Source organism: Oncorhynchus nerka, linkage group LG15 (assembly GCF_034236695.1).
Source record: "Oncorhynchus nerka isolate Pitt River linkage group LG15, Oner_Uvic_2.0, whole genome shotgun sequence".
Lineage (NCBI taxonomy): Eukaryota > Metazoa > Chordata > Actinopteri > Salmoniformes > Salmonidae > Oncorhynchus > Oncorhynchus nerka.
The window spans coordinates 1,861,711-1,879,515 of NC_088410.1; the positions used below are offsets into that span (position 1 = coordinate 1,861,711).

The 17,805-nt window shown below is 43.5% G+C and overlaps 1 protein-coding gene across 1 annotated transcript in view; it reads right to left on the reverse strand.

Annotated features, from left to right (window-relative positions):
- Window positions 1-1,390: 1,390 nt before the first annotated feature.
- The window catches only part of ern2 (endoplasmic reticulum to nucleus signaling 2), a 120,864-nt gene continuing 104,449 nt past the window's right edge, over window positions 1,391-17,805 (reverse strand). The window contains 5 exon segments of the mRNA XM_065000841.1: window positions 1,391-1,908; window positions 10,388-10,455; window positions 11,490-11,613; window positions 12,694-12,821; window positions 12,916-13,072. Coding sequence (XP_064856913.1) covers window positions 1,726-1,908; window positions 10,388-10,455; window positions 11,490-11,613; window positions 12,694-12,821; window positions 12,916-13,072 — 660 coding nt within the window. The 3' untranslated portion in view covers window positions 1,391-1,725.

The window sequence follows — 17,805 nt, forward strand, 5'->3', positions numbered from 1 at the left end:
ATTAAACTATCCTATCAGACTATCCTATCAGAGCAGTGTATAAAAACTATCCTATCAGAGCAGTGTATTTAAATCAGACTATCCTATCAGAGCAGTGTATCCTAAACTATCCTATCAGACTATCCTATCAGAGCAGTGTATTAAACTATCCTATCAGAGCAGTGTATTAAACTACTATCCTATCAGAGCAGTGTATTAAACTAACTATCCTATCAGAGCAGTGTATTAAACTACCTATCCAGTGTATTAAACTATCCTATCAGAGCAGTATATTAAACAACCTATCAGACAGGTTATTAAGAGCAGGTTATTAAACTATCCTATCTACCTATCAGAGCAGTGTATTAAACTACCCTATCATCAGACTATCCTATCAGTATTAAACTAACCTATCAGCAGTGTATTAAACTAACCTATCAGATCCAGTGTATTAAACTATCCTATCAGCCTATCCTATCAGAGCAGTGTATTAAACTAACCTATCAGAGCAATTAAAAACTACCTATCAGAGCAGTGTATTAAACTAATCCTATCCTATCAGAGCAGTGTATTAAACTAACCTATCAGAGCAGTGTATTAAACTATCCTATCAGAGCAGTGTATTAAACTAACCTATCAGACTATCCTATCAGAGCAGTGTATTAAACTAGCAGTGTATAAAACACCTATCAGACTATCCTATCAGAGCAGTGTATTAAACTAACAGACTAGAAACTAACCTATCAGTGTATTAAACTAACCTATCAGACTATCCTATCAGAGCAGTGTATTAAACTATCCTATCAGAGCAGTGTATTAAACTAACCTATCAGAGCAGTGTATTAAACTAACCTATCAGAGCAGTGTCAGAGCAGTGTATTAAACTAACCTATCAGACTATCCTATCAGAGCAGTGTATTAAACTAACCTCAGAATATTAAACTAACCTATCAGAGCAGTGTATTAAACTAACCTATCAGAGCAGTGTGGCCTATCAGGCAGTGTCATTCAAGCAGTCCGTCCTCTGTATTAAATAATTCAGAGCAGTGTATTAAACTATCCTATCAGAGCAGTGTATTAAACTAACCTATCAGAGCATTCCTATCAGACTATCCTATCAGAGCAGTGTATTAAACTAACCTATCCTTGCAGTGTATTAAACTAATATCAGAGCAGTGTATTAAACTAACCTATCAGAGCAGTCATTCACCAGTCCGTCTCTGAATATTCATGAGGCAGTCATTCAACAGTCCGTCTCTGAATATTCATGAGGCAGTCATTCAACAGTCCGTCTCTGAATATTCATGAGGCAGTCATTCACCAGTCCGTCTCCGAATATTCATTAGGCAGTCATTCAACAGTCCGTCTCTGAATATTCATGAGGCAGTCATTCACCAGAATATTCTGAGGCAGTCATTCAACAGTCTGCCTCTGAATATTCATGAGGCAGTCATTCACCAGTCCGTCTCTGAATATTCATGAGGCAGTCATTCACCAGTCTGTCTCTGAATATTCATGAGGCAGTCATTCAACAGTCCGTCTCTGAATATTCATGAGGCAGTCATTCCGGCTCTACTACAGGAAGTGAATTTACACTTTGAAATTGGAGTCATTTAGCAGACGCTCTTATCCACAGCAACTTACAGAAGCCAGTGTGGTTAGGTGCCTTGCTCAAGGGCACATTAGCAGATTTTCACTTTAGTCGGCTGGGGGATTTGAACCAGCGACCTTTCCTGTGTGTGTGTGTTATTTAACAGTGGGGGGTAGGTAGTAGGGTTGGAAAAGTCTCTCGTGTGAACAGTTGCTGAGCGCTGTGTGTGTGTGTAGCAGTAACCGCGGGAACCGGGAGGTGAAGTAACTAACGAAGCCTTCAGGCACCTCCCCTAACGTCTCCTGGACCTCCGCTGGCAACTCGTGGTAGTGGTGCTTCTACAGACGAGAGAGAGAGAGAACGGGAGAGGGAGACAGAGAGAGATGAAGAGAGGGAGAGACAGGAAGAGAGAGAGAGACAGGGAGAGACAGGAGAGAGAGAGAGAGACAGGGAGAGACAGGAAGAGAGAGAGGGAGAGAGAGACAGGAAAGAGAGAGATGAAGAGAGAGAGACAGGAAGAGAGAGAGAGACACAGGAAGAGAGACAGGAAGAGAGAGACAGGAAGAGAGAGGGAGAGACAAGAAGAGAGAGAGATGAAGAGAGAGAGACAGGAAGAGAGAGAGAGAGACACAGGAAGAGAGACAGGAAGAGAGAGACAGGAAGAGAGAGGGAGAGACAGGAAGAGAGACAGGAAGAGAGAGACAGGAAGAGAGAGGGAGAGACAGGAAGAGAGACAGGAAGAGAGAGACAGGAAGAGAGGGAGAGAGAGACAGGAAGAGAGAGAGATGAAGAGAGAGAGACAGGAAGAGAGAGACAGGAAGAGAGAGAGACACAGGAAGAGAGACAGGAAGAGAGAGGGAGAGACAGGAAGAGAGACAGGAAGAGAGAGACAGGAAGAGAGAGGGAGAGACAGGAAGAGAGACAGGAAGAGAGACAGGAAGAGAGAGACAGGAAGAGACACAGGAAGAGAGACAGGAAGAGAGAGGGAGAGAGAGACAGGAAGAGAGAGGGAGAGACAGGAAGAAAGAGACAGGAAGAGAGAGAGAGACACAGGAAGAGAGAGGGAGAGAGAGACAGGAAGAGAGAGAGATGAAGAGAGAGAGGGAGAGACAGGAAGAGAGAGAGAGAGACAGGAAGAGAGAGAGGGAGAGACATAAAGAGAGAAAGAGAGAGACAGGAAGAGAGAGGGAGAGAGAGACAGGAAGAGAGAGGGAGAGACAGGAAGAGAGAGACAGGAAGAGAGAGAGACACAGGAAGAGAGAGGGAGAGAGAGACAGGAAGAGAGAGAGAGACACAGGAAGAGAGAGGGAGAGAGAGACAGGAAGAGAGAGAGATGAAGAGAGAGAGACAGGAAGAGAGAGACAGGAAGAGAGGGAGACAGGAAGAGAGAGAGAGGGAGAGACACAGGAAGAGAGAGGGAGAGAGAGACAGGAAGAGAGAGGGAGACAGGAAGAGAGAGAGAGAGAGGGAGAGACAGGAAGGAAGAGAGAGAGAGAGAGAGAGAGAGAGAGAGAGAGAGAGAGAGAGGGAAAGATAGGAAGAGAGAGAGAGAGACAGGAAGGGAGAGAGAGAGAGACAGGAAGAGAAACAGGAAGTTCAACACTATCCTCCAACCATTTCAACATTTACCACTACTAAAACACATTTTTGGCCTGAAAAAAAAGCAGCATATTCCTCATGTCTCCTGTGTGAACAGGTGTATACACAAAGCATATAAAACATTAAGAACACCTTCCTAATATTGAGTTGCCCCCGCCCCCGCCCCCCCCCTCTAGCCCTTTTACCCTGCGTACAAACTCAATTCGCTGGGGCATGGACTCTACAAGGTGTTGAAAGCGTTCCACAGGGATGCTGGCCCATGTTGATTCTACAAGGTGTTGAAAGCGTTCCACAGGGATGCTGGCCCATGTTGACTCTACAAGGTGTTGAAAGCGTTCCACAGGGATGCTGGCCCATGTTGACTCTACAAGGTGTTGAAAGCGTTCCACAGGGATGCTGGCCCATGTTGACTCTACAAGGTGTTGAAAGCGTTCCACAGGGATGCTGGCCCATGTTGACTCTACAAGGTGTTGAAAGCGTTCCACAGGGATGCTGGCCCATGTTGACTCTACAAGGTGTTGAAAGCGTTCCACAGGGATGCTGGCCCATGTTGTCTCTACAAGGTGTTGAAAGCGTTCCACAGGGATGCTGGCCCATGTTGACTCTACAAGGTGTTGAAAGCGTCCCACAGGATGCTGGCCCATGTTGTCTCTACAAGGTGTCTAAAGCGTTCCACAGAGATGCTGGCCCATGTTGACTCTACAAGGTGTCTAAAGCGTTCCACAGGGATGCTGGCCCATGTTGTCTCTACAAGGTGTTGAAAGCGTTCCACAGGGATGCTGGCCCATGTTGACTCTACAAGGTGTTGAAAGCGTCCCACAGGGATGCTGGCCCATGTTGTCTCTACAAGGTGTTGAAAGCGTTCCACAGGGATGCTGGCCCATGTTGTCTCTACAAGGTGTTGAAAGCGTTCCACAGGGATGCTGGCACATACTACCGTACCCCTTTCAAAGGCACTGAAATATTTTGTCTTTCCCATTCACCCTCTGAATGGTACACCTACGCAATCCATGTCTCCTCCCCCTTCATCTACATGTCTCCTCCCCCTTCATCTACATGTCTCCTCCCCCTTCATCTACATACCTCCTCCCCTTCATCTACATGTCTCCTCCCCGTCATCTACATGTCTCCTCCCCTTGTCTCCTCCCCCTTCATCTACATGACTCCTCCCCTTCATCTACATGTCTCCTCCCCTTCTTCATCTACATGTCTCCTCCCCTTCATCTACATGTCTCCTCCCCTTCATCTACATGTCTCCCCTTCATCTACCCCTTCATCTACATGTCTCCTCCCCTTCATCTACATGTCTCCTCCTTCATCATCCCCTTCATCTACATGTCTCCTCCCCTTCATCTACATGTCTCCTCCCCTTCATCTCTCCCCTTCATCTACATGTCTCCTCCCTTCATCTACATGTCTCCTCCCCTTCATCTACATGTCTCCTCCCCTTCATCTACATGTCTCCTCCCCGTCATCTACATGTCTCCTCCCCTTCATCTACATGACTCCTCCCCTTCATCTACATGTCTCCTCCCCGTCATCTACATGTCTCCTCCCCTTCATCTACATGTCTCCTCCCCTTCATCTACATGTCTCCTCCCCCGTCATCTACATGTCTCCTCCCCTTCATCTACATGACTCCTCCCCTTCATCTACATGTCTCCTCCCCTTCTTCATCTACACTGATTGAAGTGGATTTATAACAGTATATATGTTTTATCTACTCAATGTATACTATACTATATATAACAGTATATATGTTTTGTATACTCAGTGTATACTATACTATACTATATATAACAGTATATATGTTTTGTATACTCAGTGTATACTATACTATATATAACAGTATATATGTTTTGTATACTCAGTGTATACTATACTATACTATATATAACAGTATATATGTTTTATCTACTCAATGTATACTATACTATATATAACAGTATATATGTTTTGTATACTCAGTGTATACTATACTATACTATATATAACAGTATATAGGTTTTGTATACTCAGTGTATACTATACTATATATAACAGTATATTGTGTACATTATTTCTCATGGCTCGGAGCATATATATATATATATATATATATATATATATATATATAACAGATATACTATACTATATATAACAGTATATCTTGTACCTTATTTCTCATGGCTCGGAGCATATATATATATATATATATATATATATATATATATATATATATAACAGATATACCTTATTTCTCATGGCTCGGAGCATATATATATATATATATATATATATATAACAGATATACCTTATTTCTCATGGCTCAGAGCAGATATATATATATATATATATATATATATATATATATATATATATATATATATATATATAACAGCTATACCTTATTTCTCATGGCTCAGAGCAAATATATATATATATAACAGATATACCTTATTTCTCATGGCTCGGAGCATATATATATATATAACAGATATACCTTATTATACTATACTATACTATATATAACAGTATATCTTGTACCTTATTTCTCATGGCTCGGAGCATATATATATATATATATATATATATAACAGATATACCTTATTTCTCATGGCTCGGAGCATATATATATATATATATAACAGATATACCTTATTTCTCATGGCTCAGAGCATATATATAAATATATAACAGATATACCTTATTATACTATACTATACTATATATAACAGATATACCTTATTTCTCATGGCTCAGAGCATATATATATATATATATAACAGATATACCTTATTATACTATACTATACTATATATAACAGATATACCTTATTTCTCATGGCTCGGAGCATATATATATATATATATATATATAACAGATATACCTTATTTCTCATGGCTCAGAGCATATATATATATATATAACAGATATACCTTATTATACTATACTATACTATATATAACAGTATATCTTGAGATTCGGGTTGAGCGAGCCGGTCGCATCCGCGCTTCGGTCTGCAGGTTGTATAACTTTTTCATTACATTTCATTATAGTACAACGGTCTGATTTGTCTAATCTTAGCAATTTCTTCTTAGCTAGCTACATAGTCGTCGTTGTATCAAAGATAATTGCGTAATTATCGTATTTCGTCGTCTCCTATCTGCCCAACACGTTCACCGTCTACCGTAGCACTGTAGTAACTATCACACTCAACTGAACGACTTGATTAGTGTAGTATTAGCTAGCTACATAGTTGTCTTTGCTGTCTTCGTATCCAAGATAATTGTGTAGTTTAGAGTGTGTAGTCTTAGAGTGATTATCTTAATTCACCGAGGTTAGCTAGCCAGCTATTTTGTCGTCCTTAACGTAGGAGACACTCCTAGCTAGCCAATAGCCAGCCAACGTCTACTGAATAGAACTTTCGTTTTCCGGTCGCATTCCGCTTCGCTCCACAGGTAGTATCATATTTTCATTTCATTTCATTACAGTCCCAACAGTGTGATTTGTTTGATCGTAGCTAGCTACATAACTAGCTACATAGCCGTCTTTGTTTCAAAGATAATTGTGTAGTCTAGAGCGATTTTCTAGGTTAGCTAGCCAGCTATTGTCGTTCTCCTAACGCAACGTAACGTAACCAACACTGCTAGCTAGCCAGCTAGCCCCGAAAAGCAGCACTGTAGAAACTTCACACTCAACGGAATGACTTGATTAGGGTAGTGTCAACAACGCAGCTAGCCTACCTCAGCAGTACTGTATCATTTTAATCATTTTAGTCAATTAGATTCTTGCTACGTAAGCTTAACTTTCTGAACATTCGAGACGTGTAGTCCACTTGTCATTCCAATCTCCTCTGCATTAGCGTAGCCTCTTCTCTAGCCTGTCAACTATGTGTCTGTCTATCCCTGTTCTCTCCTCTCTGCACAGACCATACAAACGCTCCACACCGCATGGCCGCGGCCACCCTAATCTGGTGGTCCCAGCGCGCACGACCCACGTGGAGTTCCAGGTCTCCGGTAGCCTCTGGAACTGCCGATCTGCGGCCAACAAGGCAGAGTTCATCTCAGCCTATGCCTCCCTCCAGTCCCTCGACTTCTTGGCTCTGACGGAAACATGGATCACCACAGACAACACCGCTACTCCTACTGCTCTCTCTTCGTCCGCCCACGTGCTCTCGCACACCCCGAGAGCTTCTGGTCAGCGGGGTGGTGGCACCGGGATCCTCATCTCTCCCAAGTGGTCATTCTCTCTTTCTCCCTTACCCATCTGTCTATCGCCTCCTTTGAATTCCATGCTGTCACAGTTACCAGCCCTTTCAAGCTTAACATCCTTATCATTTATCGCCCTCCAGGTTCCCTCGGAGAGTTCATCAATGAGCTTGATGCCTTGATAAGCTCCTTTCCTGAGGACGGCTCACCTCTCACAGTTCTGGGCGACTTTAACCTCCCCACGTCTACCTTTGACTCATTCCTCTCTGCCTCCTTCTTTCCACTCCTCTCCTCTTTTGACCTCACCCTCTCACCTTCCCCCTACTCACAAGGCAGGCAATACGCTCGACCTCATCTTTACTAGATGCTGTTCCTCCACTAACCTCATTGCAACTCCCCTCCAAGTCTCCGACCACTACCTTGTATCCTTTTCCCTCTCGCTCTCATCCAACACTTCCCACACTGCCCCTACTCGGATGGTATCGCGCCGTCCCAACCTTCGCTCTCTCTCCCCGCTACTCTCTCCTCTTCCATCCTATCATCTCTTCCCTCTGCTCAAACCTTCTCCAACCTATCTCCTGATTCTGCCTCCTCAACCCTCCTCTCCTCCCTTTCTGCATCCTTTGACTCTCTATGTCCCCTATCCTCCAGGCCGGCTCGGTCCTCCCCTCCCGCTCCGTGGCTCGACGACTCATTGCGAGCTCACAGAACAGGGCTCCGGGCAGCCGAGCGGAAATGGAGGAAAACTCGCCTCCCTGCGGACCTGGCATCCTTTCACTCCCTCCTCTCTACATTTTCCTCCTCTGTCTCTGCTGCTAAAGCCACTTTCTACCACTCTAAATTCCAAGCATCTGCCTCTAACCCTAGGAAGCTCTTTGCCACCTTCTCCTCCCTCTTGAATCCTCCTCCCCCTCCCCCCTCCTCCCTCTCTGCAGATGACTTCGTCAACCATTTTGAAAAGAAGGTCGACGACATCCGATCCTCGTTTGCTAAGTCAAACGACACCGCTGGTTCTGCTCACACTGCCCTACCCTGTGCTCTGACCTCTTTCTCCCCTCTCTCTCCAGATGACATCTCGCGTCTTGTGACGGCCGGCCGCCCAACAACCTGCCCGCTTGACCCTATCCCCTCCTCTCTTCTCCAGACCATCTCCGGTGACCTTCTCCCTTACCTCACCTCGCTCATCAACTCATCCCTGACCGCTGGCTACGTCCCTCCCGTCTTCAAGAGAGCGAGAGTTGCACCCCTTCTGAAAAAAACCTACACTCGATCCCTCCGATGTCAACAACTACAGACCAGTATCCCTTCTTTCTTTTCTCTCCAAAACTCTTGAACGTGCCGTCCTTGGCCAGCTCTCCCGCTATCTCTCTCAGAATGACCTTCTTGATCCAAATCAGTCAGGTTTCAAGACTAGTCATTCAACTGAGACTGCTCTTCTCTGTATCACGGAGGCGCTCCGCACTGCTAAAGCTAACTCTCTCTCCTCTGCTCTCATCCTTCTAGACCTATCGGCTGCCTTCGATACTGTGAACCATCAGATCCTCCTCTCCACCCTCTCCGAGTTGGGCATCTCCGGCGCGGCCCACGCTTGGATTGCGTCCTACCTGACAGGTCGCTCCTACCAGGTGGCGTGGCGAGAATCCGTCTCCTCACCACGTGCTCTCACCACTGGTGTCCCCCAGGGCTCTGTTCTAGGCCCTCTCCTATTCTCGCTATACACCAAGTCACTTGGCTCTGTCATAACCTCACATGGTCTCTCCTATCATTGCTATGCAGACGACACACAATTAATCTTCTCCTTTCCCCCTTCTGACGACCAGGTGGCGAATCGCATCTCTGCATGTCTGGCAGACATATCAGTGTGGATGACGGACCATCACCTCAAGCTGAACCTCGGCAAGACGGAGCTGCTCTTCCTCCCGGTGAAGGACTGCCCGTTCCATGATCTCGCCATCACGGTTGACAACTCCATTGTGTCCTCGTCCCAGAGCGCTAAGAACCTTGGCGTGATCCTGGACAACACCCTGTCGTTCTCAAATAACATCAAGGCGGTGGCCCGTTCCTGTAGGTTCATGCTCTACAACATCCGCAGAGTACGACCCTGCCTCACACAGGAAGCGGCGCAGGTCCTAATCCAGGCACTTGTCATCTCCCGTCTGGATTACTGCAACTCGCTGTTGGCTGGGCTCCCTGCCTGTGCCATTAAACCCCTACAACTCATCCAGAACGCCGCAGCCCGTCTGGTGTTCAACCTTCCCAAGTTCTCTCACATCACCCCGCTCCTCCGCTCTCTCCACTGGCTTCCAGTTGAAGCTCGCATCCGCTACAAGACCATGGTGCTTGCCTACGGAGCTGTGAGGGGAACGGCACCTCAGTACCTCCAGGCTCTGATCAGGCCCTACACCCAAACAAGGGCACTGCGTTCATCCACCTCTGGCCTGCTCGCCTCCCTACCACTGAGGAAGTACAGTTCCCGCTCAGCCCAGTCAAAACTGTTCGCTGCTCTGGCCCCCAATGGTGGAACAAACTCCCTCACGACGCCAGGACAGCGGAGTCAATCACCACCTTCCGGAGACACCTGAAACCCCACCTCTTTAAGGAATACCTAGGATAGGATAAAGTAATCCTTCTCACCCCCCTTAAAAGACCTAGATGCACTATTGTAAAGTGGCTGTTCCACTGGATGTCATAAGGTGAAAGCACCAATTTGTAAGTCGCTCTGGATAAGAGCGTCTGCTAAATGACTTAAATGAAATGTAATGTAATCTTGTACCTTATTTCTCATGGCTCGGAGCATATATATATATATATATATATAACAGATATACCTTATTTCTCATGGCTCGGAGCATATATATATATATATATAACAGATATACCTTATTATACTATACTATATATAACAGTATATCTTGTACCTTATTTCTCATGGCTCGGAGCATATATATATATATATATATATATATATAACAGATATACCTTATTTCTCATGGCTCGGAGCATATATATATATATATAACAGATGTACCTTATTTCTCATGGCTCGGAGCAGGTCTCTGACTGAGTTTCCTTTATACGTCCTGAACTTCCTCAGGTCTGGAGAGAAAACACAGAGAGATGTGTTTTACCTGTCTGGTGTGTTACCTGTCTGGTGTGTTACCTGTCAGGTCTGTCTGGTGTTCTACCTGTCAGGTGTGTTACCTGTCTGGTGTGTTCCCTGTCTGGTGTGTTCCCTGTCTGGTGTGTTACCTGTCTGAAGTGTTACCTGTCTGGTGTGTTACCTGTCTGAAGTGTTACCTGTCTGGTGTGTTACCTGTCTGGTGTGTGTTACCTGTCTGGTGTGTGTTACCTGTCTGGTGTATCTGGTGTGTTACCTGTCTGGTGTGTTACCTGTCTGGTGTGTCTGGTGTGTTACCTGTCTGGTGTGTTACCTGTCTGAAGTGTTACCTGTCTGAAGTGTTACCTGTCCGGTGTGTTACCTGTCTGGTGTGTTACCTGTCTGGTGTGGGTTACCTGTCTGAAGTGTTACCTGTCTGGTGTGTTACCTGTCTGGTGTGTTACCTGTCTGGTGTGTTACCTGTCTGGTGTGTTACCTGTCTGGTGTGTTACCTGTCTGAAGTGTTACCTGTCTGGTGTGTTACCTGTCTGGTGTGTTACCTGTCTGAAGTGTTACCTGTCTGGTGTGTTACCTGTCTGAAGTGTTACCTGTCTGGTGTGTGTTGTCAGGTGTGTTACCTGTCAGGTGTGTTACCTGTCTGGTGTGTTACCTGTCAGGTGTGTTACCTGTCAGGTGTGTTACCTGTCTGGTGTGTTACCTGTCTGGTGTGTTACCTGTCAGGTGTGTTACCTGTCTGAAGTGTTACCTGTCTGGTGTGTGTTACCTGTCTGGTGTGTGTTACCTGTCTGGTGTGTTACCTGTCTGGTGTGTTACCTGTCAGGTCTGTCTGGTGTGTTACCTGTCAGGCGTGTTACCTGTCTGGTGTGTTACCTGTCTGGTGTGTTACCTGTCAGGTGTGTTACCTGTCTGGTGTGTTACCTGTCTGGTGTGTTACCTGTCTGGTGTGTTACCTGTCTGGTGTGTTACCTGTCAGGTGTTACCTGTCTGGTGTGTTACCTGTCAGGTGTGTTACCTGTCTGCAGAGGAACAGAGATGTGCATTCTCCAGTTGGTTCGTACTACAGCTCTGCCAGCCGTCTCCAGCCTCACCACCATGGTGCTGTCTGTAGGTTCCTTCTCTATACGGTCACTCACATCCTAACAAATCACATTTCAAATCAAATGTATTTATATAGCCCTTCGTACATCAGCTGATATCTCAAAGTGCTGTACAGAAACCCAGCCTAAAACCCCAAACAATGCAGGTGTAGAAGCACAGTGGCTAGGAAAAACTACTAACTAAAACTACAGTCAAATATCAACATACTAGCCTGATCTATAATGAGGAGTCATCTCATGCTCAATCGCACTTTTGTCCCTCCAACAGTTAGTTTTAGGAGAGCCCTATTGTGATTATCAGCTGTCGTCAAACACACAAGGACATGAAGAGAAGACTCTCTAAGATCCTCTATTCTCTATCTAGATTCTCAACGGTTAGTTCTAGAAGACTCTCTAAGATTCTCTATCTAGATTCTGAACGGTTAGTTCTAGAAGACTCTCTATCTAGATTCTGAACGGTTAGTTCTAGAAGACTCTCTATCTAGATTCTGAATGGTTAGTTCTAGAAGACTCTCTATCTAGATTCTGAACGGTTAGTTCTAGAAGACCCTCCATCTAGATTCTCAACGGTTAGTTCTAGAAGACTTTCTTCCTCTGTTGTGTGTAGCAGAATCTACAAGATGAAGATGGTAGAGGGGTAGATGGTAGAGGGGTAGGGAGGTAGAGGGGTAGGGAGGTAGAGGGGTAGAGTAGAGGGGTAGAGGGGTAGGGAGGTAGAGGGGTAGGGTAGAGGGGTAGGGAGGTAGAGGGGTAGGGAGGTAGAGGGGTAGAGGGGTAGGGAGGTAGAGGGGTAGAGGGGTAGAGAGGTAGAGGGGTAGGGAGGTAGAGGGGTAGAGGGGTAGAGGGGTAGGGAGGTAGAGGGGTAGGGTAGAGGGGTAGGGAGGTAGAGGGGTAGGGAGGTAGAGGGGGTAGGGAGGTAGAGTGGTAGGGAGGTAGAGGGGTAGAGGGGTAGGGAGGTAGAGGGGTAGGGAGGTAGAGGGGGTAGGGTAGAGGGGTAGGGGGTAGGGAGGTAGAGCGGTAGGGAGGTAGAGAGGTAGAGGGGTAGAGGTAGGGAGGTAGAGAGGTAGAGGGGTAGAGGTAGCTGGGTAGAGGTAGAGGGGTAGGTGGGTAGAGGGGTACCTGGAAGAACTGAAGTTGCTTATCAGGGCTCCAGAAGAACGGGTGTTTAAGAATAGAGGAAGTGGAGGGGCGGGACTCTGGATCGCTGTTGATCATTCGCTCTATCAGGTCCCGCGCTATGACGTCATCTGACGGACACACACCACAGCCAATTAGAGCACAGTTCTCAATCAGAATCACAGAATCTCAAGAGTCTCTAAACGACAGACGACACACACCCACCATGCACGTCTTCCAGGAAGTGTGTGAGGAAGTACTCCCCGGTCAGGATGTTAGCTTGGCGTCGTAGCGTGTCACCAAACGGGTGCTGCCCCCTACTGACCACGTAGTAGAACACACAGCCTGCCGAGAACACATCCACCGCCTGGTCACAACGGGTCTAGAGAGAGACATAACATTATTATAGTCAGAACACTGTAGAACACAGGAAGTAGTATTATAGTAGTAGTAGAACACTGTAGAACACAGGAAGTAGTATTATAGTAGTAGTAGAACACAGGAAGTAGTATTATAGTAGTAGTAGAACACATCCACCGCCTGGTCACAACGGATCTAGAGAGAGACATAACATTATTATAGTCAGAACACTGTAGAACACAGGAAGTAGTATTATAGTAGTAGTAGAACACAGGAAGTAGTATTATAGTAGTAGTAGAACACTGTAGAACACAGGAAGTAGTATTATAGTAGTAGTAGAACACTGTAGAACACAGGAAGTAGTATTATAGTAGTAGTAGAACACATCCACCACCTGGTCACAACGGGTCTAGAGAGAGACATAACATTATTATAGTTAGAACACTGTAGAACACAGGAAGTAGTATTATAGTAGTAGTAGAACACAGGAAGTAGTATTATAGTAGTAGTAGAACACATCCACCGCCTGGTCACAATGGATCTAGAGAGAGACATAACATTATTATAGTCAGAACACTGTAGAACACAGGAAGTAGTATTATAGTAGTAGTAGAACACAGGAAGTAGTATTATAGTAGTAGTAGAACACTGTAGAACACAGGAAGTAGTATTATAGTAGTAGTAGAACACATCCACCACCTGGTCACAACGGGTCTAGAGAGAGACATAACATTATTATAGTCAGAACACTGTAGAACACAGGAAGTAGTATTATAGTAGTAGTAGAACACAGGAAGTAGTATTATAGTAGTAGTAGAACACATCCACCGCCTGGTCACAACGGGTCTAGAGAGAGACACAACATTATTATAGTCAGAACACTGTAGAACACAGGAAGTAGTATTATAGTAGTAGTAGAACACAGGAAGTAGTATTATAGTAGTAGTAGAACACTGTAGAACACAGGAAGTAGTATTATAGTAGTAGTAGAACACAGGAAGTAGTATTATAGTAGTAGTAGAACACATCCACCGCCTGGTCACAACGGGTCTAGAGAGAGACACAACATTATTATAGTCAGAACACTGTAGAACACAGGAAGTAGTATTATAGTAGTAGTAGAACACAGGAAGTAGTATTATAGTAGTAGTAGAACACATCCACCGCCTGGTCACAACGGGTCTAGAGAGAGACACAATATTATTATAGTCAGAACACTGTAGAACACAGGAAGTAGTATTATAGTAGTAGTAGAACACTGTAGAACACAGGAAGTAGTATTATAGTAGTAGTAGAACACAGGAAGTAGTATTATAGTAGTAGTAGAACACATCCACCGCCTGGTCACAAAGGGTCTAGAGAGAGACACAACATTATTATAGTCAGAACACTGTAGAACACAGGAAGTAGTATTATAGTAGTAGTAGAACACAGGAAGTAGTATTATAGTAGTAGTAGAACCCACTAGAGAGAGAGAGGAGTAGTATTAGAACACACTAGAGAGAGGAGTAGTATTAGAACACACGAGAGAGAGGAGTAGTATTATAGTAGTAGTAGAACACACTAGAGAGATGAGTAGTATTATAGTAGTAGTAGAACACACTAGAGAGGAGTAGTATTATAGTAGTAGTAGTAGAACCCACTAGAGAGAGAGAGGAGTAGTATTATAGTAGTAGTAGTAGAACACACTAGAGAGAGAGAGGAGTAGTATTATAGTAGTAGTAGTAGAACACACTAGAGAGAGAGAGGAGTAGTATTATAGTAGTAGTAGTAGAACACACTAGAGAGAGAGAGGAGTAGTATTATAGTAGTAGTAGAACACACTAGAGAGAGAGAGGAGTAGTATTATAGTAGTGGTAGAACACACTAGAGAGAGGAGTAGTAGTATAGTAGTAGTAGAACACACTAGAGAGAGGAGTAGTATTATAGTAGTAGTAGAACACTCTAGAGAGGAGTAGTATTATAGTAGAACACACTAGAGAGAGGAGTAGTATTATAGTAGTAGTAGAACACACTAGAAAGGAGTAGTATTATGGTAGAACACACTAGAGAGAGGAGTAGTATTATAGTAGTAGTAGAACACACTAGAGAGAGGGAGGAGTAGTATTATAGTAGTAGTAGAACCCACTAGAGGGAGGAGTAGTATTATAGTAGTAGTAGAACACACTAGAGAGGAGTAGTATTATAGTAGTAGTAGAACCCACTAGAGAGAGGAAGTAGTATTATAGTAGTAGTAGAACACACTAGAGAGAGAGAGGAGTAGTATTATAGTAGTAGTAGAACACACTAGAGGGAGGAGTAGTATTATAGTAGTAGTAGAACACACTAGAGAGAGGAGTAGTATTATAGTGGTAGTAGAACACACTAGAGAGATGAGTAGTATTATAGTAGTAGTAGAACACACTAGAGAGATGAGTAGTATTATAGTAGTAGTAGAACACACTAGAGAGAGGGAGGAGTAGTATTATAGTAGTAGTAGAACACACTAGAGAGATGAGTAGTATTATAGTAGTAGTAGAACACACTAGAGAGGAGTAGTATTATAGTAGTAGTAGAACACACTAGATAGAGGGAGGAGTAGTATTATAGTAGTAGTAGAACACACTAGATAGAGGGAGGATTAGTATTATAGTAGTAGTAGAACACACTAGAGAGAGAGAGGAGTAGTATTATAGTAGTAGTAGTAGAACACACTAGAGAGAGAGAGGAGTAGTATTATAGTAGTAGTAGAACACACTAGAGAGAGAGAGGAGTAGTATTATAGTAGTGGTAGAACACACTAGAGAGAGGAGTAGTAGTATAGTAGTAGTAGAACACACTAGAGAGAGGAGTAGTATTATAGTAGTAGTAGAACACTCTAGAGAGGAGTAGTATTATAGTAGAACACACTAGAGAGAGGAGTAGTATTATAGTAGTAGTAGAACACACTAGAGAGGAGTAGTATTATGGTAGAACACACTAGAGAGAGGAGTAGTATTATAGTAGTAGTAGAACACACTAGAGAGAGGGAGGAGTAGTATTATAGTAGTAGTAGAACACACTAGAGGGAGGAGTAGTATTATAGTAGTAGTAGAACACACTAGAGAGGAGTAGTATTATAGTAGTAGTAGAACCCACTAGAGAGAGGAAGTAGTATTATAGTAGTAGTAGAACACACTAGAGAGAGAGAGGAGTAGTATTATAGTAGTAGTAGAACACACTAGAGGGAGGAGTAGTATTATAGTAGTAGTAGAACACACTAGAGAGAGGAGTAGTATTATAGTAGTAGTAGAACACACTAGAGAGAGGGAGGAGTAGTATTATAGTAGTAGTAGAACACTCTAGAGAGAGGAGTAGTATTATAGTAGTAGTAGAACACTCTAGAGAGAGGAGTAGTATTATAGTAGTAGTAGAACACACTAGAGAGAGAGAGGAGTAGTATTATAGTAGTAGTAGAACACACTAGAGAGATGAGTAGTATTATAGTAGTAGTAGAACACACTAGAGAGGAGTAGTATTATAGTAGTAGTAGAACACACTAGATAGAGGGAGGAGTAGTATTATAGTAGTAGTAGTAGAACACACTAGAGAGAGAGATGAGTAGTATTATAGTAGTAGTAGAACCCACTAGAGAGAGGAGTAGTATTATAGTAGTAGTAGAACACTCTAGAGAGAGGAGTAGTATTATAGTAGTAGTAGAACACACTAGAGAGATGAGTAGTATTATAGTAGTAGTAGAACACACTAGAGAGGAGTAGTATTATAGTAGTAGTAGAACACACTAGAGAGGAGTAGTATTATAGTAGTAGTAGAACACACTAGATAGAGGGAGGAGTAGTATTATAGTAGTAGTAGAACACACTAGATAGAGGGAGGATTAGTATTATAGTAGTAGTAGAACACACTAGATAGAGGGAGGATTAGTATTATAGTAGTAGTAGAACACACTAGAGAGAGGGAGGAGTAGTATTATAGTAGTAGTAGAACACACTAGAGAGATGAGTAGTATTATAGTAGTAGTAGAACACACTAGAGAGATGAGTAGTATTATAGTAGTAGTAGAACACACTAGAGAGATGAGTAGTATTATAGTAGTAGTAGAACACACTAGAGAGAGAGAGGAGTAGTATTATAGTAGTAGTAGAACACAGAGAGAGGAGTAGTATTATAGTAGTAGTAGAACCCACTAGAGAGAGAGAGGAGTAGTATTATAGTAGTAGAAGAACACAGAGAGAGGAGTAGTATTATAGTAGTAGTAGAACACACTAGAGAGAGAGAGGAGTAGTATTATAGTAGTAGTAGAACACACTAGAGAGAGGAGTAGTATTATAGTAGTAGTAGAACACTCTAGAGAGAGGAGTAGTATTATAGTAGTAGTAGAACACACTAGATAGAGGGAGGATTAGTATTATAGTAGTAGTAGAACACACTAGAGAGAGGGAGGAGTAGTATTATAGTAGTAGTAGAACCCACTAGAGAGGAGTAGTATTATAGTAGTAGAAGAACACAGAGAGAGGAGTAGTATTATAGTAGTAGTAGAACACAGAGAGAGGAGTAGTATTATAGTAGTAGTAGAACACACTAGAGAGAGGGAGGAGTAGTATTATAGTAGTAGTAGAACCCACTAGAGAGGAGTAGTATTATAGTAGTAGTAGAACACAGAGAGAGGAGTAGTATTATAGTAGTAGTAGAACACACTACATTTACATTACATTTAAGTCATTTAGCAGACGCTCTTATCCAGAGCGACTTACAAATTGGTGCATTCACCTTATG